The sequence below is a fragment of the Epinephelus fuscoguttatus genome, linkage group LG21 (genome assembly GCF_011397635.1).
Source record: "Epinephelus fuscoguttatus linkage group LG21, E.fuscoguttatus.final_Chr_v1".
Lineage (NCBI taxonomy): Eukaryota > Metazoa > Chordata > Actinopteri > Perciformes > Serranidae > Epinephelus > Epinephelus fuscoguttatus.
Genome location: NC_064772.1, coordinates 4,096,755 through 4,123,681, shown reverse-complemented (window position 1 = coordinate 4,123,681; position 26,927 = coordinate 4,096,755). Strand labels below are relative to the sequence as shown.

At 42.0% G+C, this 26,927-nt stretch overlaps 1 protein-coding gene across 6 annotated transcripts in view; it reads left to right on the top strand.

Moving 5' to 3' along the window:
• Window positions 1–26,927, top strand: part of LOC125882094 (NACHT, LRR and PYD domains-containing protein 12-like) — a 52,020-nt gene that overhangs the window by 1,703 nt on the left and 23,390 nt on the right. For 2 of the 6 annotated variants that reach the window (XR_007448297.1, XM_049565762.1), the window contains exons 2-12: window positions 5,861–5,998; window positions 6,637–6,875; window positions 7,040–9,017; window positions 10,634–10,807; window positions 12,378–12,554; window positions 15,923–16,096; window positions 20,072–20,245; window positions 20,624–20,797; window positions 21,120–21,293; window positions 22,584–22,669; window positions 24,073–24,218. Coding sequence is in view for 5 of the 6 variants with exons in the window: in XM_049565762.1 (XP_049421719.1) it covers window positions 5,871–5,998; window positions 6,637–6,875; window positions 7,040–9,017; window positions 10,634–10,807; window positions 12,378–12,554; window positions 15,923–16,096; window positions 20,072–20,245; window positions 20,624–20,797; window positions 21,120–21,293; window positions 22,584–22,669; window positions 24,073–24,218 (3,624 nt within the window). In the remaining variant the exon portion in view is untranslated. Of the gene's footprint in view, window positions 1–5,860; window positions 5,999–6,636; window positions 6,876–7,039; window positions 9,018–10,633; window positions 10,808–12,377; window positions 12,555–15,922; window positions 16,097–20,071; window positions 20,246–20,623; window positions 20,798–21,119; window positions 21,294–22,583; window positions 22,670–24,072; window positions 24,219–24,566; window positions 24,623–26,927 lie in introns of all 6 variants that reach the window. The other 4 variants (XM_049565758.1, XM_049565759.1, XM_049565761.1 and 1 more) reach the window with 4 other exon arrangements.

The window sequence follows — 26,927 nt, the reverse complement described above, 5'->3', positions numbered from 1 at the left end:
TTGGTATATTAAATGTTACAAATGATTGCATAAATATGAGTTCTCTCCTCCACGCCGAGTGACAGGAAATGAAAAATAATAACTGTAATAACAACAACCTTATTTATATAGCACCTTTAAAGTTTACTAGTTTACTGGAATGATAAAAGGGAAAGGGTCAAACTTCATATATGAATAAATCTAAAGAATATGGTGGATTACACTACTAGACTTACAGAATTATTTTTATGCTACACAAATAAGTATCATAATGAAATGGACTAATGTTAACAAAAAATCACTGGTGCATGATAGAGCTGGCTCCACTTTCAATAAAGACTTTACCCTTTATAGGTAAGAAAGGGCGGAACATATGGATTAATAATACTCGGTATTTAACTGGATACAAATCTGTCATAAACATCAGATAAATAGCAAAGTACTTCATCTCAGGGAAATGACATGAAACCCCCAGTTTAAACCAAACAAAATGGACAATGTGTTAAAAGGACAGCAAATATATTCAGAAATACTAATTCACAACTATGTTAATTCCTTTAAAGTTATATCAAATAAATTTAATCTAGTACAGTCAATTTTAGAAGCTATATCAACAATTTTCTAAACAGGTAAGGCAATCAAAAGCAGCACCCCTTAACAAGATATATGATACAAATTATATGAACACCAAGAATACTCTGCCCAAAATGTATCAAATACTACAGGGTAATACTGAAACACAAATACAATCAGGTCAAAGTTCAATGTTGAGCTTGACAGACAGTTAAAAGGGAAAGACTGGGGAAAAAACATAAGAACCAATACAAAAAACTTTTCAAACCGGCACAAGCCTACTATGTAGTGCATCTATAAACACTGAACTTTATAATGGCCACTCAAATAATGTTTATAGAGGCACTTCACACATTATTAAATTGAGAAAACACGTAATGTACTTACTTACTTCTTAATATAGTACATAAAATGTTAAAATCTGTACAGTAGTCAACTGTTAAAATACCAACCTATAGAATTATTAATAATTCAAATAGTATTGATTTTAATTTCTGTTTTTGTTAACAGTAAACAACTATTAACTAAAGTTAAATCATCATGTTTTCTGTTGTATCGATATTATCTCCCCACCCAGTAGTTATATCATAACTAAGGGATTTATCCCCATCTGGGGTAATTGACATGGAAATTAATAATCTTTAAGACACATCACCAACGACTAGGAGGTCGTTGCTGGCTCAAAATCGACCGGATCGGGGGCCAGTTTGTGACATTCCTTGGGGGTTTAGTTGCCTGCTTGAACCCGACAGAGTCGGGGGGGTGGTGAGATTTAAGATTCAAGATTTGCTTTATTGTCATTTTCACTGGGTACTAGACACAGAAAAAACTAAATACTGTTTCTCCATCAGTGCAGCCAGTGCATTAAAAGTCAGTAATAAATATAAAACAAAACAAAACAAAAAAATTTTAGAACAAGATAGTAGAATTTAAAATCACACAGCATACTCATACAGTCACAAATAAAGTGCTGGTACTGCATAGAGTCCAATCTGTTGCCCTGACTAGCTGTCAGGAAGGGGGGTGAGTCTGCAAGTGTGGGGAGGGTTATCTCCACAGTTAGCCATTGTGAGGTGTAGCTGGTTTTCCAGTTCGCAACTGTGGAGGCTTCCTACTGGAAGGGCCAGCATATCAATGCTCTAGAACTCAGAACCATTCACCTGGCCCTCCAGCATTTTCTCTTGAGTCTGCAAGGTCACCACATGCTAGTAAGAAGCGACAGCACAGTGGCAGCAGCATATGTCAACAGGCAAGGGGGCCTAGGCTCCAAACCACTGCAGAATAGTGTGCCAGTAAACCTGGAACTCCGTTAGTGCTTTTAGCACTTGCGGTTCTCTCATCTAAAAGTCAATACGTTTTTTGAATGGGATTTTGGTAAAATGCCTCAAATAAGGTCTGTGGTTAACAAAAGCTTAAGCGAGTTTCAGGTTTTGTTCTACGACATAAAACACGTCAGTAAATACCCTACTTGTGAATTTTGAAGCTTTTATGTGTCGTAAAAAAGGCAGTTGCTAACAAGTTGCTCAATACTACTACAAACCCTGTCGGGGACATTAAACGTCATCACCCCCGAACAGGCGAGAGTGCTGGCAGTCCGCCATTACAGCTTCTTATTTAGCTTAAACAGTCCGTGTTATATTGTCATTTTGTCTGGGAAATGTTCAGTTACCTACATGGCAATTCTCACTTTCCTGCATTCACATAGGCTACATTAATTTGAGTTCACCAGTCATTAATTATTTGCAAGCCTTTAATTGTCAGTGTTCAGACAGTCTTGGTCCAAGTTACTATCAAAAAGTACACGGACCAGTCTTAAATCTTGAAAAATGTTTTCATTACTTCAAAGAATGAACGATGTATTCAAGTTTTTGGCTTTTGATATGCAGACATATTTTAATTAAATGGTTCAATGAGCATTTTCAGCAGATAAATATGAAAACAGCCTTTGAGTGTCAAACTCTATACATCATTCTACACAGTGAGGCTCAAACATTCATCTGTAGGAACAAGAAGAAAAGACATTTTTGAGTGGAGTAGGATTAAGTTATTGTAAACCATGTTTTTTCAAACCTTACAACCTGCACCTGACCCCCTATGAGAGCCAACCCATCCCGCAGCGCCGCTGTCCGAGGTGCTGAACATGTACTGTAGGCCAGATGCTGCAGAGAAATCCGTATTAACAAGAGACAGAATAAAATAAAATAAATCCAATTAAACGACATATTTGCTGCCTCAGAGTAATTCTGTGAACTGACAAGGAATGACCAGTGTGTGTGTGTGTGTGTGTGTGTGTATGTGTGTGTTTCTTTAAGTTATTTCTAACTTACTCAGAACGCTGCTCTGTCACTTTCTGACCCGCCCCACCCGACCTGCGGGTTGCCTGTCAACACACACATCACTATTGGCAGGTGTATAAGTAAACAAACAAACAGCAAGAACCACAAAGATCATTATTCAGTCTCATATTACATTTGTGGGAAGTTATTACAGTTTAGATTTTCACCTTCCCACATATGTAATAATTTCCTGCAAATGTAATAGTTATTACATTTGCGGAAAATTGTGTGTTACGTTTGTAGTAGGCAGCTGCTATTACGTTTGTGGGAAATTTATTACATTTGAGGGATTATTACATTCAAAGCTGCAGATTTGTATTACGTTTGTGGTTTATTACGTTTGTGGGCTGTTATTACGTTTGCGGGTGTACAGTCCGATTTCCCCATTATACAATGTTTTTTTTAAAATAAAGCGGCCGTGGAGTAGTCATGTAGTCCGTTAAAGCCTAACGTTAGCTTTTTACTTCTGGCAATCGCATTTAAGCTTCAAATGCAGTATGAAAGGTGTTCATATGTGAAGATTATCTCGCTGAACAAAACCTGTAAGTATCATAAACTTGTGTTAGCCACAGAGCTTATTTTCTGACATAATCCAAATCGCAATGCAAAAATCACATTCACTTTCTCTTCCGGGAACCAGCGCGATGCTAAACTTCCGGGTTTTGACGTCAGCCCTGGCACACTCTATAGCACACAGGCTGTGGACCTGGGCATTGACAAGGTTCCTGCCTCCCAGGGCTATGCACAAACCAGGGGGCGGACCTACTCTCCAGGGGAGGCCCAAGTCCAGGGGGCCGGAGGTGGTTAGGGAGATCTGGCACCGTTTTGGCAGAGCAGTGGCCAACCTGTTTGCAACCAGGGACAATGCGCATTAGGGTTTAGCGGGTTTTGAGCCTGTGGAATCAGGCAGCATTAAGTGGCTGTCTCTTACTGTGCGTTCACACCAAACGCGATGGATGTGATAAACGCCACAAGTTTCCATTCAAAATCAATGTAAATGAAGCGATGACACGTGATGTTGCTTTGGGCGATGCGTTTCAGGTGATAAGAGCGATGCAATGAAGTGATGACGCGTCCATCGCCTCATCGCGTGTCGCTTGAAGTTGAAAAATTTGAACTTTTCAAGCAACATCGCGTGACGCTGTGCTGCGACATCCAGTCATCGTTGATATCCAACCATTCATAAAGAAATTATAAGCTACTAACCGGAGACAGATGGACAGGCGCTCCGCAGCTGGGATGGAGCACCTGTAGTTGGTGTCCAGGCAGGAGATCCTCGCACCAATACGGGCCAACAGGTCCTCAAACTGGGCCAGCGTCAGCCTGAAGTACCGCTGGAAACGACCGTCATCCAGACGCAGCTCTTGCAGGAGGTGATGATATTCACACAGCTGTGTGTGTTTCTGGAGGATATTGTGAACCCAGACACGACGGCATTTGGGTCTCTGATCCAAATCAGATGCCCACAACAGATAAAGAGCAGCTACAGTAGTTAAGTCAGCCATGGTTGACGAGAAAATAGCAGGAGGTGAAGAAAATTGCGGGAGGAGGGTTGTGTCATCGCGTTTGAAGCGACGAAGCGATGATCAAAAAGGTGACATTTGTGATCAAGCGACGCGATACTCGCGTTACGGGCAATGACATTGTGTCCATCGCGTTTGGTGTGAACGCACAGTTAAAGTATTTTTTCTCTTGGCAGTGACATCACCCAAAACAGTGGGGGAACTGTATACCTGCATTCCTGTCAAAAGAAATCACAGACTTTCATTTGAATCAGTCGGTGGAGTTGCGGCCCTGCAACCCCCCAAAGAGGGTGGTGAAGGTCAAGAAGACTCAAATCTCTGTCCTGTTAGAGCCTTGAAGGTCTATGTCCGGCGCACTGCAGCATTTAGAAAGACAGAAACAACTCTTTGTCTGCTTTAAGGTCCAGTGCCAGGGCCAGCCAGTGTCAAAGGCTAGGCTGTCTCGTTGGGTCGTGGAGACAATTCAGCAGGCTTACAGAGGTGCTGGCATGGTGCAGGCCTTGTGGCATGGTCCCACCCTCTCAGAGGTCTGTGCAGCTGCTACATGGTCAAGTCCATCCACATTTGCCAGATTTTACTGCCTGAATGTGGCTGCTGGTACCTCCTTTGGGGAGCATGTGCTGGGTGCCGCCTCACAGTAGGCCATATAATTCCATGCCCCTGAGCTAGGGGGGCGCCTTACCCAGCCAGGGAAATGTTGTATATTATTGTCAGTGGCCTGGCAGCAGGCTGGCCAAGTGAGCAGTCTTCCTGCACCCAACCCCTGCATCTGGCGGGGCTGGTCATGCTTATGGTTATGTCTGACGCCTGGGCAGTGGTTCAGTGGCACACAGCGTCTGGAGGTGTCACTTACTGTTGAATGTGCAAGATGTTGTACATTTGTATATGGGTCATTGGTGTTTTTTCATATATACACACTTATCGGGTATTTTCTGTTGTTAATGCACCTGGTGGCGGGGACGTCTCATTTGAGTACTGTGGACCTGCATCTGCTCTGTCTCCTGGGGCCCCTGGGTGTGTCGCAAAGGGCTCCCATAGTTATGATATAACTACTGGGTGGGGAGATAATCTCGATACGATAGAGAACGTTAAGTTACATTGTAACCTTGGTTCTCTGAGTGAGGAGATTATCTCCCCAAACTCAAGGCCACTCGATACCCGTTCCAATCAATGTTAATCAGTGGATGCATGGGCATGATGGGGCTTTTATTGCCTGGCACATGCGGGCCACATAATGGCCCGCATGTCGATTACTCCAGATGGGGATAATTCCCATAGTAATGATATATCTACTAAGTGGGGAGATAATCTCACGGAGAACCAAGGTTACAACGTAACTCAACGTTACCATTTATTTATGATGGTGTTACAGAAATGCCTAATGAAAGAAGTGGAGTACTGACTGGGTTTGATTAAACTGTGTGTGCCTACTGTTCCTTTACCTCTCAGACAGGTGAAGATGAGTGATGTGGAGAAAGAGGAGGACAGAAGAGAGTCTGCAGTTTTCAGCTCTCTGTCTATGAAACGTGACCAGTCCAAAGGTTGTCCTCCAGTCTCCAGTAATAAACCTGGACCCTCAGACAAAAAGTAAGACGCTGTTTCTACTGTATGCTTAACACATTAGGGTTTGTAGTACTAGTAGGTAGTCGTAAAAGTAGTGACATTAAAAAATCCAGTGGTTATGCCCATTCAGTTAAATGTTTCTGTAACACTTGTCCTCGACTTACATTAGCAAAAAACAACAAAAAAATGTTCTGGTCAGATACATTTGGATGTTATTTATTTCTATTTCGACCAAAGTTAGGCTATGCACTGAGCTTTATAATTAAAGCATAGTTTCTAGCACAGGTGTCAGGACTGGGTCTAAATTCAGCTTTCTGGACAGCTGCTGCTTTTGCTGTGTCATGTTCATGAACTCTGTTCATGAGCTGTGAGCTTTGCAAACACCACATCAACAACCTTTTAGTTACAGGGTAGAGGTTTGTGATTTGACCTTTATGAAGTGTATGGTTTTGTTCTATTAATTTAAGAGATCGTCTCTCATATTCAGACAATGGTTTACATTTATGATGTAAATAAAATTTGATTTGAAAGTGAATTTAGAAACATCAGGATGTGAAAAGAAGAGACATAAATATGTAGGGGAAGAGTTGCATGCATCTTATGAGCTGTGGGTTGGTCACCACTAATGTGATGTGTTATAAAGAATGTGTTTACATCCACAGACGAAAGAAGAAGAGGAGTCATGTTTTTGTGGAGGAGCAACTGTCCTGCTGTGCTTTGTGTCAGGGCGTCCTCAAGGATCCTGTCTCTACCAGCTGCGGACACTGGTTCTGTAGACAGTGCATCACCTCATACTGGGACCAGTCTGCTTCTTCAGGAGAGTCCTCCTGTCCTCAGTGTGGAAAAAGATTCAGAACAAGAGCTGGACTGCAAATGACCTGTCAGATCAGCACTGTACAAAGTGAGACTGTACATCTGTCTGCTGATGTCTTCATGTCTGAAAACAAAAGTCTTTTTGTGTTGCAACAGTAGATACATTTAAAAAAATCTAAGGCCTCCATTCTAATACCTTTTTAATTATTATATAACCAACACTATATTTAATGAAGCCTTGTTGTTTTACAGTGGATGCTGGTCTGCAGGAGGTTTTAGATGAACATAAGATCGTTCTGAAGAGGAGATGTGAATGTGTGACTGAAGGAACTGATGAAACAGGAGGTGGAACCCTCCTCAACAGGATCTACACTGAGCTCTACATCACAGAGGGACAGAGTGAAGAGGTTAATACCCAACATGAGGTGAGGCAGCTGGAGACAACCTCCAAGATGAAGACCCTCCATGACACTCCAATCAAATGTCACGACATCTTTAAAGCCTTACCTGACCAACAGGAACACATCAGAGTCGTTCTGACAAACGGTGTCGCTGGTGTTGGAAAAACCTTCACAGTGCTGAAGTTCACTCTGGACTGGGCAGAGGGTTTGGAAAACCAAGATGTCAGTCTGGTGATTCTGCTTTCGTTCAGGGAGCTGAACTTGATCAAAGATGAGCAGTACAGCCTTCTCAAGCTGCTCCATGTTTTCCATCCAACATTACAGAAGGTCAAGGCAGAGGACCTCGCTATCTGTAAAGTTCTGTTCATCTTTGACGGCCTGGATGAAAGCAGACTTTCATTGGATTTCCACAACAATGAGGTTGTGTCTGATGTCACACAGGAGTCATCAGTCAACGTGCTGTTGACAAACCTCATCAAGGGGAATCTGCTTCCATTGGCTCTTGTCTGGATAACTTCCCGACCTGCAGCGGCCAATCAGATCCCTCCTGCATGTGTTGACAGGGTAACAGAAGTACGAGGCTTCACTGACCCGCAGAAAGAGGAGTACTTCAGGAGGAGAGTCAGTGATGAAGAGCTCTCCAGCAGAATCATCTCACACATCAAGACTTCCAGGAGCCTCCATACCATGTGTCTAATCCCAGTCTTCTGCTGGATCACTGCTACAGTTCTGGATCACATGTTGACCACAGAGCAAAGAGGAGAGCTGCCCAAGACCCTGACTGAACTGTACTCACACTTCCTGCTGGTTCAGACAAAGAGGAAGAAGCAGAAGTATGATGAGGGACATGAGACGTGTCCACAGGAGCTGACAGAGGCAGACAGGGACATTCTTCTGAAGCTGGGGAGGCTGGCGTTTGAACATCTGGAAAAAGGAAACATCATGTTCTACCAGGAAGACCTGGAGCAGTGTGGTCTTGATGTCACAGAGGCCTTGGTGTACTCAGGAGTTTGTACAGAGATCTTCAAAAGAGAGTGTGTGATCTTCCAGAAATCAGTCTACTGCTTTGTTCATCTGAGCGTTCAGGAGTTTCTGGCTGCAGTCTACATGTTCCACTGTTACACCAACAGGAAGACAGAGGTACTGGAGGACTTCCTGAATGATGAGGATGATAGCGATGAAAATTACTGTGAAAATGATGATGATGATAATGAAGATGTGAGGGAAGGTGATTTTTGGGAGATGGATGATGATGATTATAATGAAGAGTGGGAGGAAGATGTTGGGGAGATGGATGATGCTAATTATAATGAAGAGGGGGAGGAAAATGCTTTTGGGGAGATGGTTGGTGATGATGCTGACAGAGACCTAGGTGAGTTCCTGAGGAGGGTCATGGAGAAATCCCTGAAGAGCAAAAATGGTCACCTGGACCTGTTTGTTCGCTTCCTTCATGGCCTCTCTCTGGAGTCCAACCAGAGACTGTTAGGAGGTCTGTTGGGTCAGGCAGACAACAGTCCAGAAATCACCCAGAGAGTCATCAAAAACTTGAAGGAGATGAGCAGTGATGAGATCTCTCCTGACAGAAACATCAATATCTTCCACTGTCTGGTGGAGATGAACGACCACTCAGTTCATCAGGAGATCCAAGAGTTCCTTAAGTCAGAGAACAGATCAGAGAAGAAACTCTCTGAGATCCACTGCTCAGCTCTGGCATACATGCTGCAGATGTCAGAGGAGGTTCTGGATGAGTTGGACCTGGAGAAATATAACACATCAGAGGAGGGACGACTGAGACTGATTCCAGCTGTGAGGAACTGCAGAAAGGCTCGGTGAGTCCAGATGTGATGATGAGCTGTTTCAAATGTTGATGTTTCAGTTAGTTGTGTTTCTGGTTGTCAAGTAAATGAACATTTATTCTATTTACTTCTTACTAATAGTTGTTACTTTTGTCAGTTTTTTCCACATTTCTCCTTTGGGAGAATCTTAACCTGATTAAACTAATGAAGGTGTTTAGAGGTCATGTTTGAGGTTTTATCACAACAGTGTTTCATCCCAACATACAGCAGTATTTTTACAGTAACCAGTGAATGCAGCAAAGTTATTATTAACTCAATAGATTCTGCAGGGTGTCTCATTATCACACATCCCGGGCATACCTGATTATTTCACTGCAGAGTTTAAATTAGGATCTGTATCATTCTACAGAGGACATTTCTTAAAGTCTAGAAAATTCATTAATTTATTCATTCATTCATTTTCCGTAACGGCTTATCCTGTTGGAGGTCGCAGGGCTGGACCCTATCCCAGCTGACATTGGGCAAGAGGCGGGGTACAGCCTGGACAGGCCACCAGACTATTGCAGGGCTAACATATAGAAACAGACAACCATTCACGCTCACATTCACACCTACGGCCAATTTAGAGTCACCAATTAACCTAACCTGCATTTTTTTGGATTGTGGGAGGAAACCGAGTACCTGGAGAAAACCCACGCTGACAAAGGGAGAACATGCAAACTCTGCACAGAAAGGGCTCCCCCACCCTGGGTTCGAACCCCCCACCCTGGCTGGGGTGTCATGATGGTTTCAGAGCAATTTTATAATGACCATGGAGGATGTTAGGGGATATCACAGCACATCAATACCTGAGACTAGTTTTTATGAATTGGCTTTTAAACAGTTTTAATTATTTATGTTCTTTTTATTTATTATTACAAACTAATTTCAATTTACTTCTGTTTTGAACTGTATTCCATTTTGTATCTGCTCTGTATATAGTCTATTTTATGTCTTGAAAGAACTGTGAACTTGTTTTTGAATTTTTTTTTATAGAAAAATCATTATTAATATTATTGTTATTTAAATAGGATGTGTTATTGAATCAGCCACTGTGGTCACAAGTGACAGGTATGTGATAATGTTGAATGTTACAACAGTAATTTGGTAACGAAGTGGAAAAAGTCATCAGATCATTGAACTGATCTGTAATGTCAGTTACACAACAACATCTGTATAAAGTTGAACATTAGCATTAGCCAGTAGCAGGTAGCTTATAAAGAAAGCTCATCGCCCTAACTGTAACTGTTCACTGAGTTATAAAAATGGTTTTCTAATTAAGATGGCATCATGCTAACTTTGTGAAGACATACATGGGATCAGATCACACTGACAAACGTTATGGAAGCCTCGATGTAACTCCATTATCTCTGCCTTCATCTGCAAGATTAAAGCAAAACACAGATTAATGTCTGTGGGATTGAGATCAAGTGATGAGAATTATTGTTTCCTGTCAAACACAGTGAGATAAGATCAGCTAACTCACTGATGTGAAGAGCAAATGTTCATCTAAATAGAATCTGTCAAACTGTTTCATCATCAAATACATGAAGTAAATATAAAGTGTCCTCTGTCATAATAACATATTTGTAATAAATATGTCATGACAGACTTTGTAACTGTGGACTCTCAGAGACTCACTGTGAAGTTGTGGCCTCAGCTCTGAAGTCCAGCCCCTCCCATCTGACAGAGCTGGACCTGAGTTACAACAAGCTGTATGATCCAGAAGTGACGCTACTTTCTGCTGGACTGAAGAGTCCACACTGTAGACTGGAGACTCTGAGGTTGGTTCACTGGCTGTAGTTTTTGCTGTTCTTTGTATTTATTCAACTCTAATACTTCACTGAGGTTTCATATTTTTGGTTCATATATTTTGGGGATTAGCCTGAACACAATTCTGAAGACAGCTTTTTTCAGAAATATTCAGTCTTTCCAAATGTCTGACTATTTGGTATTAAAAGAGATGAAAAGTCTCACTGCAAAGTAACAGCAGACCTTTAACCATGCGTGGAACAGGTTGTGGCACACAGCTTGACAGCACTGGAAAACAGCTTGACAACGGCTTTAGTCCCTCCCATAGCGCTAACTAGTTAATGGTAAATCCCCCCTCCTGTGCTGATTTATTGTTTTTTATTTGAACCGAGAAACTGCTGTTTCATGGTATGATGCCAGACCAGAGTCAGTCAACTTGATCTCAGTGGAGTGAGCAAATTCAAAGGCCTGGACCCAGGCAGCCATTCAAGGTCTGTTTGGGGATTTTAGTTAGTTACTGCAGAAGAAAAAGGACTCTCTGATGTAATGACTGCAAAAAGATGTCAGATGAGACTAGGGTTTGTGAATGGGAGCAACAACAGACTGTATATAGTTTTTAAAGTTTCTGTTCTTAAACAAATCAAACTCTATTTAGGAATTAAATAACTTTCATCTTTGAGGAGTGAAACATGGAGTTTCTGCAGAGATCTTTTGATCATAAAGTTTAGTAAAATTTTAGAAGCTGGTTCTCTGGTTCTGCTGGTCATCTGAACAGGGCAAAAGGTGCAGCACTCTAAAACAAACAAGTTCTGCACCAACTGAAGTGATGATTATGAATGACATCATCAGATTAGATATTCAAGGCCAGCAGATCTAACTGTTGCTCTGTTTACATGTCATCATTGTCTGATTATTTGAAGTCACAGACCTGTAGACTGAAACAAAGACCAAATGAATATTCTGCTTCAGAAACATATTTGTCTTAAAGGAAAGTTTCATATTTTTTCAGGCTTCTCAGTCCAATGCTCAGGTGTCCATATGTACATTGAAAGAGTTCTTAATGTCTGTAATCATTCCTTCTGTCTGTACTGTCTGTGAAACAGTCCCCTTATAACCTAATGCCAATGTTACCAGGTGGAGGACAAAATCCAAAGTCTTGTTCTGTGTAAAATTGACTCATAAAGATGATGTAAAACTAATCTGACGCTTCAGCAGTTTGAGTTACACATATCAAGTGTGTATGTTGTGTTTGACTGTGTTTCCTTGTTGAGCTGCAGTGGAGGAATAGTAACACAAAGAGGGAATTTGGTCCTTAATAGTCTGTAACTGTGGTGGACACCCACTTGATCTGTCTCACTCATACTGCTCCATATTAGTTCCAGCTGATCTAATTGGAGTCTTTTTTTTTTTTTTTTTACCGTGCAGTTGTGTTATGAAGACACCACTTCACACTCAGTGTGGACAGGAGGAATGATTACTGCCACCAATTACTCTGTTAATGTACATATGACATGTGGCTGTTGTTTTAAGACACACTGAACAAATGTAGAGCCCTCTTTCAAAAACATCTGATTAATGGATATCATTTATTTCTTTATTTAGATTGAGTCACTGCAGTTTGTCAGAGATCAGCTGTGTTTCTCTGGCATCAGCTCTGAAGTCCAACCCCTCCCATATGACAGAGCTGGACCTGAGAGAAAACTACTACTTGCAGGATTCAGGAATGATGCTGCTGTGTGATTTTCTGGAGAGTCCACACTGTAGACTGGAGACTCTGAGGTCAGACACTATTTTTTACCTTTGTGCTGAGGTATTATGATGTGAAAGTTGTAGTGACACTAAACTGCAGACATAAGGCTTATATTTATGAGGTAAAATCAGAACTGATAACATTAAAAGTGAGATTGGAATGGTAGTAAGTAAGTTTTTATCATTTTTATAGTCCTGAATCACAAACAAGTCTCAGATATTTTTACAATCTGCGCAACAAATGACATCACCAACATCTGACATGACTTCTCTGAGTCTTCAAATGATTTTAATATGAATGTAGTGATATGATGAAATTATCCATCCATCCATCCATCCATCCATCCGTTGGAATCATCTTATCCGGGGCCAGGTTGGAGGGGAGCAGGCTGAGCAACGCATTCCCCAGCAACACTTTCCATCTCCTCTTGTGATATCCAGAGACATTTGCAGGCCAGATATGATATATAATCCCATTCAGCACCTTCTGGGTCTGCTCTAAGGCCTCCTACCAGTTTCACATGCCCGGATAACCTCTAATGTGAGGCGCCCAGATGGCATCCTGATCAGCCATTGAATCACCTCAATGGTCCCTTTCGACGCAAAGGAGCAGCTGCTCCCCCCGGACATCTGACCTTCACACCCATCTCTAAGGCTGAGCCCAGCCACCTTATGGAGGAAACTCATTTCAGCCACTTGCATCTGCGATCCTATTCTTTTGGTCACTGCCCAAAGGTCATGATCATAGGTGTGGGTTAGGACACAGATGAACCAGTAAATTGAGAGCTTTGCCTTTTGGCTCAGCTCCCTCTTCACCATATCTATCCTGTGCAGCGCCCACATCACTGCAGATGGGATGACAAACCACCTTCCCCCAGCTGTACCTTGAGATCCTGTCCATGAATATCACAAATGAAATCGGTGACAAGAGACAACCCTGGCAGAGGCCACTACCCACTGGAAATGTGTTTGACTTTTTGCCAAGTATGCAGACACAGCTTTCACATTGGTTATACAAGGACAGAAAGTCTTCCTCCAAAGCCTCCCTGAGCTCCTCCCACACCTGGGCTTTTGCTTTGGTGACTGCCACAGCTGCAGACCTTCAGGCCTACTGGTACCAGTCTGCTGCTTCAGGAGACCTCTGGGCCAACCAAGCCTGAAAGGCCTCCTTCTTAAGCCTGACGGCATCCTTCGCTGCTGGTGTCCACCAGTGGGTTCATATGTTGCTGCCACGACAGGCACCGATAGCTGTCTGACCACAGCTTTTAGCACCCTCCTCCACAATGGAGGCTTTGAACATGGCTTACTCAGATTCTATGTCCCCAACCTCCCCCAGGATGCACAAAGACTTTTTCCAGCTGTGGGAGTTGAAGACCTTGTTGACTGTGGGCTCAGCATTCCAAGTTTACCCTCACTAAATGTTTGGGCTTACCAGGTCTGTCCAGCAGCCTCCCCTGCTATCTGAACCAACTCACCACCAGGTGGTGATCAATTGACAGTTCTGCTTTTCTCTTCACCAGAGTGTCCTAGACATACAGTCACGGATCTGATGACATGACCTCAAAGGTGATCATCAGTCTTTGGCCTAGGGTGTTCTGGTACCAAGGACTCTTATGAATGCCTGAGTCCCTACCCCTAACTACCACCTGTCACACAATGCACCTGGTCATGATGCCTATCCCTGTAGGTGGTAGGCCTATAGGGTGCTGATTATAGATGTTTCCCCCAAAGAGTTGGTTTTCATAATTAGTCTCCAAGTGAGGATAGCCATATTTTCTCAATTTGGATACTCACATCTGAAACATCAGGATGTTAGTGACAACTGTCACTTACTTCATGTATCATAATAAACTGGCCTTTAAATGAGTTGATCCTGTTTAACCTGTCAAAATCCCACATTTCACAAAATCAAATCACATCTTATAGTGTGTAATTATTGTAAATTTATTACATTTGATAAACACCTCTTATTTATGTCAATGCAGCAGAGCAATCTTGAGCTACAGATTTAACAATATTTATTTTAAGATTCTTATTTGGCTTTTGCCTTCATCGGGTAGCACAATATTGAAGCGTGAAAATGAGAAGAGAGAGAGGTGACATGCAGCAAAGGGCCGCAAGCTGGAATTAAACCTGTGACTGCTGTGGCAAGGACATTGCCCTTGTACATGGGACCCCTGCTTTACCCACTGAGCTACTGGGTGCCCCAGATTTTACAGTTTTTTTTTTTTTACCTGTATCTTGTTGAGATTAGCTGTTAGGAGTTTCCATTTTCTAAACTTCTACATTCTAAACCTTAAAGCTGCTACAAGGAACTTTTAACTGGATATGCAAAAGTCTCTCGTTTTTGCTGATGTGTGTGCGTGACCTACAACAGCAAATGAGACCATCGGTGTGAAGATAAGCTATTTCTATATAGTGTATATCCATACTTTTAGGAAATTGTCTCCGGGTCCGCCCCAGGTCGCTTCCAGGACGAAACGATTTACAGCACTCAGACAGTACACGTCATCTTACCTAGCTGCTTACATTTATAGTGACACTTATAAATAGTCGCTATTCCTCCTCCTCGACCCGACGTCCGCGGGGAGTTAAAATAGCAGCAATCATTGGGTAAAAGTTCTGTGAAAGCACTGGACTCACCAACAGTCAGCCATGTCTCAGTCACACAGAGAAAATCCATTCCTCAGGAAGTCAGGAAATCCTTCAGGATAAACGTTTTGTTCGCTAGTGATCTAGCATTTACCAGCCCAATCCTGGTAGGAGCCGGCGGGTCCATGGCATTAGCTGTCTGGGGAGCCACACACACAGGCCGCAGGTTGCGCAGATTCACCCCGCACCAGCAGGGACGAGGAGAGCAGGGGCCGCGGGGCTGGAACACCTCATCCGGACCGACGACAGGTACCAGCCAGGTGTCGACAGGGTCCAGCGAGTGCCGAGAAATAAAGAGGCGAGGCACCACTCCATACTCAGTCCAAGAAGCCGTGGAAGTGCTCGCCAAATAGGCCTTCAGCCTTACCAGCCGACTGATGCGTTTACCCCGGCAGCGGTGGCGCTTACGCTGGAGAGGTGGAGCCGGGGCATGGCTGGGATCCCCAGTAGGAGCGGGGGCAAAGTTTTCCCGTCTCGTTGTTTCATTCATCCCCAAAACAAACACATGCGTGAGCCAGGTAAGCGTCTTTACGACAATACGCGCTAGAGCTCATGGGAAATGTAGGCTTCATTCCGGCAAAACACTACCGCTTTTGTCCACAAGGTCGCCAAAATCAACTCAAAATTTAAGTTCCTTGTAGGGGCTTTAAGCTCTGAACTCTGCAATTGACTGAAATGATAAAACATTGAAAGATTTCAAGCAGGAACATTGTCTTCTTAAGTAACATCATTTATTGTGTATTCAGATTGATGGACTGCAGTTTGTCAGAGATCAGCTGTGTTTCTCTGGCGTCGGCACTGAAATCCAACCCCTCACATCTGACAGACCTAGACCTGAGTCACAATAACCTGCAGGATTCAGGAGTGAAGCTGCTATGTGATTTTTTGAAGAGTCCACACTGTAGACTGGAGACTCTAAGGTCAGTTTACTGATTCTCTGTTACTATTGTGGATCTGCTAAGTTTAATTAACAATTGAATAAAGTTTATGTACAAACATAACTTACTTCCATAAAGTTGTAAATTCCCTTTTGTTCATATTTTCATTTTTATTGTATAAATTTAGTATGCAGTCACAAAAAGCTTGTCTCTTTTTTATAGTTTATTTATTGATTTTTTTTTCTCAAATAAAGCAGTTTTGAGAAACCCCTTCCATAACAAAAACAATAGAGTCAGAGGGGACGAGAAAAGAAGAAACAAGGGAAAAGGGGAACATTTTGTGAAATAAACACAAAGTTAACTCACATTAGTACATGGAGATTCAACTCCACATGTCTACACAGATGCATGTGTGCATAAAGCTGCGTTCACACCGGGCGCGAGTGAAGCGAATTACACGCGCGTGACGGGAGTAATGCGCCGCCCGTAACGCCTGAGTTTGGATGCCTGACCATTTTGTTCATTCGCGCGAGTAGCGGGGAAGCCGGCTGTGCTAACCGGAGCTAAGCTAGTGCTAACATTCATAGTACAACCTGTAAACAACCTGCAAACTAATTAAACACACACATTTACAGAACTTACCAAGTAGCCCAGTCTCCTCGGCAACTTTCACCCAAGCCTGCTCCTTTTTGTTGCGGTCTCTGCAGAGTAGACACATAGTATCATATAGCTCCGGGTAGCCGCACACCGCAGTGATAAGTTTCTCCTTCATCTCGGCACCAACAACTGGACGTCGGGGCGTCAAGACGTCACTGACGACCATGGCAAGATAACCACCATCGCTGCTTTGTTGTTCACCTCCTCTGGAAGTCCCAGATGCGTTGTAGGGCCAAACGCCGTCGTTTTTGGGTTCACCCTATCCTGCAGAAGCGCATCCAGCTCGGCGAGTTTCACCACCTCCTCCAGGAACTCCGTCTGGACGATAGCCGCTTTCAGCAGTACTTCAGGCTTACTGGGGCCCAGTTTGAGGACCTGTTGGTGAGGGTTGGCGCCAGGATCTCCCGGCAGGACACCAACTACAGCCGCTCCATTTCAGCTGCGGAGCGCCTGTCCATCTGTCTCCGGTGAGTAGCAGTTTATTGTTGTTGACACACGCCAGTGACGTCGGGAGAATCTCAACACTGATTGGCTTTCGCGGCACAGCGGCACAGCGTCACGCGAATTCGCCTCAAAAGTTCAATATTTTCAACTCGAGCGATGAGGCGTTGGACGCGAATTTCGCGTCTATCGCGCCGCGCTGGTCGCCTCTATCGCGTCGTGCTAGACGCGTCTAATCGTGTCTTTGCATTGACTTTGTATGTAATGTTGACGCATGAATTTGCGAATTCGCGTTTGGTGTGAACGCAGCTTAAGTCAAACATATCTCATCATCAACCTACAACAGACTGTAAAGTATTTCCCATGTTGCTCCCAAATCCAGACCAGCATTTATCAGAGAGATGTGGTTTTCTTTTGTGAGTGAGAATATTTTTTTTCTGATGTCATCTAAGAGGACATTTCTTAAAGCCACATGGAGATGGGGGGAGGATCTGCATTGTTCCATCACAAAGCAATGAATACATTTATTCCAGTGATTCTCCAATATTGATCCCCATTAAGTCTTAATTTATGACATCTCCAGAACATGTGAATAAAGTTACCTGTCTTATATTGAGGGCAAAGATATAAAATGGATTCATTGATCCTATGGAGTCTTTGTGGTGTCAAGTAGGTTTTGTGGATAATGTTGAACTCTAAAAGCTTATGGTGGCTGTTTTATGAGAAGGATAGTGCTTTCTCACATATTGATTCACTTTTACTGTCTTCAAAAGTACATTCCAAGTCCTGAACCCATTCAGTTCTCCTGTTTAGGGGTTTAGTCTCTGTAAGGACCAAAGATTCTGTTACATGTTAAGAACAACATGCCTCTGGTGTTTTTAAAGACTTTCTTAACCTCACTAACTCCGCAAGGACACCGACGTCCTCGCTTCCCTCCTCCTCTGTTAATGGTATCTCCCAGGTGCGCTACGTCAGCACACCATGCCATATTTGGTATTACTGGATTCAGGAAGCTCCTGATTTTTCAAAAATGACATTGTTTTTCTTTTATTTCTTATGTATTTCGCACAAGACCAGCCTAAACACACACAGTCCAAAATCGCGATGAGCGGTGACAAGTCATGTCATACCGTTTTTTGACGGAAAAAGTTACAGGATTACACGCGACCTTATGAGCGGCTGTTAGCATGGACAGCTGTTTTATAAAAGGTAAGAGTCTGACTCCTACCACTATTTTTGGCATCTAGAAAGTGGGGTCATAACTTTCACGTTTCATGTGTGGCTTTATTCTGGTGATGTTTTATGGTGTTTCTGTGTCAAAAAACATCGGATATCACAATCATGCCTGATTTCAATATGGTACAATGTTAAAAGCTGGCTTAGTGTTGTTTGATCACTGACAGTACTCTTTTGAAGCCGAGAGACCGACTTATCTTTTTGAGCTCTGCCTGGGTCTTTTCATGGAAAAACCACTGTAGAATGGTCATACTTTGTGCTTTCTTCTTCAAATTTGAAACAAGTGTTCAATGATAGTGTGCCTACAGCCCCATACTGTGTTTATCTTCACAGATGAAACCACAGAGTTATTCATCCTGAAAAACATTGTTTTTATTTTAGGCGGACCAAAATCTTCAATTTTTTACTGATTTCAAAGGCCCATTACTCTGTCTCTGTATCACTAAGAGTGTTTCTAACACTTTCACAAGAAACTTCAGGGAGTTTTCTTTCTAGCAAGACCTCATGCATGCATGTAGTTAAAGCAGTACAGAAGCTACTGTACAATCATTTCAATTTGGGTATGTCATTGTAGGCGTTTTTGCTACAAAATGGTAGCCTGGAAATCCAGACCCAAATCTAGAAAGATTTAGGGTCTGGCCATGAGTAATGAAAATGGCCCAACTTGAGGGGCGGCACCAAGCATGCATTTGTAAATATCACTACACGCAACTGGATAACACTACGACCAATCAGAACAATATACGGGGTGATGTATACGCTTAGCTAGCAGCGGAGCTAACTGGTAGATTAGACTCTTGCCGTATCCGGTCGGCAAAACAGCAAAAACGTCCTTATTGCATAGGAAAGACTCGAGCGCCGTCTTCTGTTCCTCTTTTAGAGAAAAAGCCAAGTCTAACTCGTTCATTGAAGCGGCCAAAGCCGTTTCAAACGACTGTTGTTCATCCATAGCCATCTTGCAATGTTTACTGACTGATTCTGGACTTCGTTGTCGCCATCTGTTTAGCTCACCTCTGGCCCGTCTATATCAGATACACCGATGTGATTGGTGCAGCTCAGTTTCATGGGCATAGATAATGAGCATCATTACTGATTGCCAGAGTGACTCGCTGAGTAAATCCAAATTGTGCTCTCGCGAGAACTCTGGATTTCCAGGGTAACAAAATGGGGGTGGAGTGCAAAATTAAATGAAGTGTAGAAAATATCCACTATTAGGAACAGTATGTTTCTGTATACAGAGGATCCTCTGAACTCAGATGTGTTAAACTTGATTAAATTTACTCACTGTTAATTTCAGTGTTTTCACAGAAAATGTCAGATTATTGTTATTGATCATTCAGAACATCCCCCCCCCCCCACACACACACACACACCACCACCACCACCATCTCACACACACATATAGAAGAATTCTGAGAATCAATATAGTATTAATCCTCTAATAACAGACCTGGCTGAGATCAGCAGAGTGTTTTTAATCTGTGTTGACATGAATAGGTGTATGAATGCTGTGGTGATATTTGGATGATGTCTGTAGAAGGTTGACATGATGATGATGATGATGTCATTTTAGGGAAAAGCTCATTGATTAGGACATAGTAATATTGAGATACACATTTAAAACCTGAAAACATCTGATTGGATTAATGGATATTTTTCTTCATCATTTATTTCTTTATTTAGATTGAGACACTGCAGTTTGTCAGAGGTCAGCTGTGTTTCTCTGGCCTCAGCTCTGAAGTCCAACCCCTTCCATATGACAGAGCTGGACCTGAGTGAAAATGACCTGCAGGATTCAGGAGTGATGCTGCTGCGTGATTTTCTGGAGAGTCCACACTGTAGACTGAAGACTCTGAGGTCAGACACTATTTTTTACTTTTGTGCTAAGGTATTATGATGTGAGAGTTGTAGTGACATTGAACTGCAGACATCAGGCTTATATTTAGAAGGGAAAACCACCATCTCAAATTCATGTCAATGTGGGAGAGCAATGTAGAGATAGATTTAAAACCCTAATATGAAAAATAAAACCCTACACTCATCAGCACCATATCATTAATATCAATGAGAGCTCTATTTCATTTTTTGTATTTTGCCGTTTTTAACCTGCATCCTGTTGAGTTCAGCTGTTTGGAGTTTCCATTTTCTAAACTGCTCTATCTGAACACATAAAAAAAATATGATTTTAAGCAGAAACAATGTTGTCTCAAGTTACATACTTTATTCTTTATTCAGATTGAGTGAGTGCAGTTTAACAGAGATCAGCTGTGAGTCTCTAGCCTCAGCTCTAAAGTCCAACTCTTCCCAGCTGAGAGAACTGGACCTGAGTGACAACATGTTACAGGATTCAGGGGTGAAGATGCTGGCTGTTGGATTGGAGAGTCCAAAGTGTCGACTGGAGACTCTAAAGTCAGTTCAGTGTCTTTCTGTTACTATTATTAGATCTTATATGTTTAATTAAGAATTGAACCTAATTTATGTATGGATATAACTTGCTGGATGTACGTTGTGTTATAAAGTTTTGTATTTGGCGTTGTTCATAATTTCAGTATTCTTGTACTAAATTTAGTTTCCAGTCACAAAAGAGTAGTTTCTTTTTTACTTAACAGTGCATCTACTGAATTTTTCTCAAACACAGCAGTTCACAACACACACACACACACACACACACACACACACACACATCTCATTAGATTATAAATGGATTCTTTATCATTTATTCTTTATTCAGACTGAGTCATTGCCGCTTGTCAGAGATCAGCTGTGTTTGTCTGATCTCAGCTCTGAAGTCCAACCCATCCCATCTGAGAGAGCTGGAGCTGACTTACAATTACCTGCAGGACACAGGAGTGAAGCTGCTGTCTGATCTTGTGAAGAGTCCACACTACAGACTGGAAACTCTGAGGTTCGTACATGTTGGAGTCAGTTTGATGAGCCTATTTGTTGTTCTCAGGTGGTATATTGGATAGTACAGTTGGATACAGTTAGCATCCAATTAGAGAGTATCTTTAGGTACAGATATACTTTGCTTAAAGGGAAATTTTGGTTTATTTTAATCTGTCTCCTATTGTCCTAAATTTGTTTAAAGTGACTAGTGACATAAAAATAATAGTTAGCATGTTAGCCGTTAGCCTAGATACAGCCGGGGCGCATAGTAGCATCAGATCTGTTAAAACGTAAGTGATCGGGCAACCTTCAAGTGCAAAGTTAGTCCACTAAACAAGCTTTTTTTTCCCACAAAGACCGCCTCATATCGTTAGGATAAATGTCAGAGTGACAAAGTCGAAGTCTGGCAAAAAGTCAGCCATTATTCTATAAATCTTTCATAAAATAAATGAATGAACTTTTCAGGCTACTGTCCGGTTCTGCCTTCCAGCTGTTGCGGCTTGTTCTCACGAGATTTCAGGCACAGTATGAGATCGCTGCTTGTTCTCGCGATATTTCGGCTGCACTTTGGAAAGCAGAGCTAAATGGTAAACAAACATGGCACCACACCGGTAAGGTAAGACAACACGTTTACATGTCGTTTTCTATATGTTCTCTGACAATTATTCTATTGATATGAGGCGGTCTTTGTGGGAAAAAAGCTTGTTTAGTGGACTAACTTTGCACTTGAAGGGTGCCCGTTCACTTACGTTTTAACAGGTCTGATGCTACTGTGCACCCCGGCTGTATCTAGGCTAACGGCTAACATGCTAACTATTATTTCTATGTCACTAGTCACTTGAAACAAATTTAGGACGATAGGAGACAGGTTGAAATAAACCGAAATTTCCCTTTAAGTAAGAGTTAAAGGTGTGAGAGGAGATTGCAGCACTGAGTTCATTCAGGCTGAGCATCAGTTGCTTATCCATCAGCTTCTTGGTTACCAGCTGACAAGTAACAACCAATAATATTCATAGTGTCTCCAATATAACCTGACACTTCTCACTGATTACTCTGACTCTGATGCGCTCACACCAGGTTCTTAGTCTTGTTGATTTAAGATTGAATGTTCATGTATGTTCATTAAGAGGGGATTGGTTCTCCTCATCACTGCTCAGATTCATTGAGAACTCCTTCAAAACAGCAGAGCCTTTTCTGACTAATATGTGTGTATATTTGCTTTAAATGGTCAATTCCTTGACGTAAGTGTGTGTGAAATGCACAATGTGTATATACGTGTTGATTCTTCACCGTTAAATGTTGTTTACAGGGCAGTCACACTGACTGTAGTCCAGATGAGTGATTTGGAGAAATTACTTGAACCCTGCTCACGTACACCTGTCAGACATGATGGAGGTGAGTAAAAACCCACTGAAATGCCTTTAAGAAACATAAACTGTTATTAAAGCAGGAGCATCACTGGAAGATTTTCTGCTGTGTGCTTTGTGGTGCTGGTTAATCCCAGTAACCACAGCAAGTTCTTTGGCCTTGTTGTGTTCTGGTTTGCATGTTGGAAAGATGATGTCTTGTTGCAACAATGTCTTGAACCTCCATCTTAATTTTGTATCGACCCCTTTTAGACTTGGTCTTAATGTAAACATGATGTAAACTTTTTCTACATTTTGACTTAACTGGAGGGTTTGTTTATTATTTGATACAGGGGTTAAAGTTTTCTGGCATAGCACCGGATTTCCGGCGTGGTGAAGTTTCTGTCAGGCACGGGCATAAGTGCTCTGCAGTGTCAGCATTTCACTTGCATTTGCCCCTAAAAATATATATATGTGCGAACCGGGAAAATGATTTAGGCGCACAGTGTGAGAGTAAACACAACCTACTGTTTACCATAATGGGCATCGGATGTTTTTTCATCAATAACCGATCAAATAAATGTATTTTAAAACCCGCTCCTTTGGCTCTGATACAGCCGTCTCCCTCCCTGCCTGCAGTCCCCACTGCACTGGGCTTTGTAACAATGTCCCGCCTACAGCCCCCTCTGATTGGTTACACGGCACAAGTGATAGCCAATCAACACTGACGCCTGTGCATGCTTTCACATCATGTCACATTGAGACACAGAGCACAGACGGAGTGGGAGAGGCTCTGGTAAGCCAGCGGTAATTTTGAAGCTAAGGTAATAGAAATAACATTATGTGATCCATTTCAATGATGACATGCTTGCCCAGAGGTGAAATTTCAACGTAACTGCCTGTTTAATTCACATCAAGCGTGATACAGATTTGCAAACAGCCTAAATGATTTAGCTTCTAAAAATATATAGCACCAAGGCAAAAAAGAGATGTAGGAGCTGTAAGTCAAACAGTCTGGTAACCACTGAAAGTTTAATCTTTATTTATAAACTCATTATGCTATAAAAGTTTAATCTGAAAAGTAACTACTAAAGCTATAGTCTTTTTGTTCGTTTTGATAATAAACACGTTCCTTTGCAACACATACATATCTATTTCTTAATTTTGTGACCGCAACACCAAGCCCCCTGCTCCGGAAAAGATTTCAGATTTCAGGCACACAAATCTTCCATGCTCCACATTTCAGGCACAGCATTTTTTTTTTTTTGCTTTAACCCCTGTTGATAACATCAGGAAACATGGGGACAAAGACATGCTACAAAGAGCTCTGGTCGCCTTGAACTGGGAGAATTGCTGTTACAGGTTTACAAATGTTTGGTCACCAGGAAGTCCAAAAGTCAGTTTGACAGGTGCTGTGTGTCTTGTGTCCATCTCCTCACTCTTATCATCCAGCAGAGCCCCCCATGTCAAAGACAAACCTTGATGTGTCTGACGTCATAAGAGAGGAGAGTGTGAATGAAGAGGATCAGCTGTGTCCTGATGATCCAGAGAGGTTGAAGCAGCAGCAGCTTGTGTGTGAAGAGGATCTGAACACAAATGTGAGTTTTTCCCCCTAACCCCAACCCTAACCCGAAGAGACTGGGGTTTCTTAGATTTACCCCCTCCAGGGTTTAATATTCCTTCTCTTCGTGATCCTTTTCCTCTCACTCTCTACTCCTTCCCCGTTCATCGGAAAGTCCTGCAAACTTATTTCCACTTTCTCATTTATGAAACCACCAGCTGATGCCCAGCAGAGCCCTGCAAGCTTCACTTGTGCAGGATCATTTCACTAAATAACAATAGCTGAGTCATTTTGACAAAGAACCATAAAGTGAAAGATGCTTAGTAAAAAATGCAACATCTCAGCGAGTTCTAATAAAGTATTTTTGTTCCTTTTTGAAATTTAGGACATGTTAAGTTTCACACCTGAAATGCTGACAGAGTCTGGAAAGACTTCATACAGGTAACCAAATCAGAATATGCAGAAAACTTCAACCGTTGAGTCAACTCCTTAAGCACTTACACTGTAACCTCCACTTAACTTCCTTTCAGCACGTACACTTTAACCTCCACTTCACCTACTTTCAGCACTTACACTTTAACCTACACTTCAACTCCTTGCAGTGCTTACACTTTACTCTACAATTTACCACCTGTCAGCACTTACACTTAAACCCACTTAAACCTACTCTTCACCTCATTTCAGTGCTCACACTTTTACCTACACTTCACCTCCTTTCAGCACTTATACTTGTATTGAAAGTTCAACCTTTCTTAGTACAGTTTAGCTACTTTCAGTGCTTATAGCGTAGGGTATATTCATTTTTGATTTCATTTTTAGTTTTAAATTACTTTTTGTTTTTTTGTTGTTTTACGTTTTGACTCTTAAAGTTTCATTTTCAATCAATCAATCAATCAATCAATCAATTTTATTTATAAAGCCCAATATCACAAATCACAATTTGCCTCACAGGGCTTTACATCACACGACATCCCTCTGTCCTTAGGACCCTCGCAGCGGATAAGGAAAAACTCCCCCAAAAAACACCTTTTAATGGGGAAAAAAAATGGTAGAAACCTCAGGAAGAGCAACTGAGGAGGGATCCCTCATCCAGGACGGACAGACGTGCAACAGATGTCGTACAGAACAGATCAACATAATAAATTCACAGTAATCCATATGACAATATGATACATAAAGAGAGACAGAGACAGAGAGAGATGCAGGACAGACGGTAGCTTACAATAACATTAATTTAAGTAATAATAATAATAATAATAATAATAACAATAATAATAATAATATTGCGGCAGAATCAATTGCCCCTCGGGGACAAATAAAGGTCTTGAATTGAATTGAATTGAATTGAATTGAATAGTGATAATAATAATAATAATAATAATAATAATAATAATGATAATAATGGATATTGTGGTACAATATGTTGTAAGGGGAAATTAAATTTTTCACTCTGTCAATTACACACAGGTCCGAACACACACCTGGACCTATACATGCACTAAGTGGAGAGATGTCAGAGTGGGCTGCCTATGACAGACGCTCTGAGCGGTTGGGGGGGTTCGGTGCGTCCTGGGCACCTCTGCAGTGCCGTGTGAACTGGCACATCTCCCGCTACCAGTCCATGCTCCATATTTTGGTCCAGACTTGAACAGGCGACCCTCCGGTTCCCAACTCAAGTCCCTATGGACTGAGCTACTGCCGCCCCCAATATATATATATATATATATAAATATATATATATATATATGTGACAATAATCTTATGTGTATAATAACAGTGGAAGTATGACTAATAATAACAGCAGCAGGAGGCATCAATCAGGACCACCGCAGCAGCACAACCACGTCACACGATCCAGGCACAGCTGCGATATGAGGTAACCTGCCAGAAAGTGGAGTGCAAAGACTCCAGAGAACAAGCCGAGTTAGTAACATGCAATAGAGCCAGGTTAGCGAGATGCAGTGACAGGACATGAATGTTAGCGAAGGTGAAAGAGAGAAGGAGAGAAGATGCTCGGTGTAATATAGGAGGTCCCCCGGCAGACTAGGCCTATGTCAGCCTAACTAGGGGCTGGTACAAGACAAAGCTTATAGTTAGGGCTGGCTCAGGCTTATCAAAAAGGAAAGTCTTGAGTCTAGTCTTAAATGCAGAGATGGTGTCTGCCTCCCGAACCGAAACAGGAAGATGATTCCACAGAAGAGGAGCTTGATAGCTGAAGGCTCTGGCTCCTGTTATACTTTTGGAGACTTAAGGAACCACAAGTAACCCTGCATTCTCAGACCGCAGTGTTATGGTGGGATAATATGGCACTACATTAAATTCTGGATTTTACAGGGAGCCAGTGCCGAGAAGCTAAAACAGGAGAAATGTGATCTCGTTCCTGTCAGTACACATGCTGCCGCGTTCTGGAATAGCTGGAGAGTTTTCAAAGACTTATTAGAGCTACCTGATAATAGGGAATTACAGTAATCTATATCATCAGATAAAGAGTTTCTGAGGTGTTTGGGGCCGAGAACAATAACTTCAGTTTTGTCTGAATTTAACATAAAGAAATTGGAGCTCATCCAGGTTTTTATATCTTTAAGGCATTTTTGAAGTTCAGTTAATTGATCTGTTTCTACTGGCTTTGTCGATAAATGCAATTATGTGTCATCTGCCTAACAATGGAAATTTACAGAGTGATTTCTAATAATGTTGCCTAAGGGAAGCATATATAAAGTGAATAGAACTGGTCCGAGCACAGAAC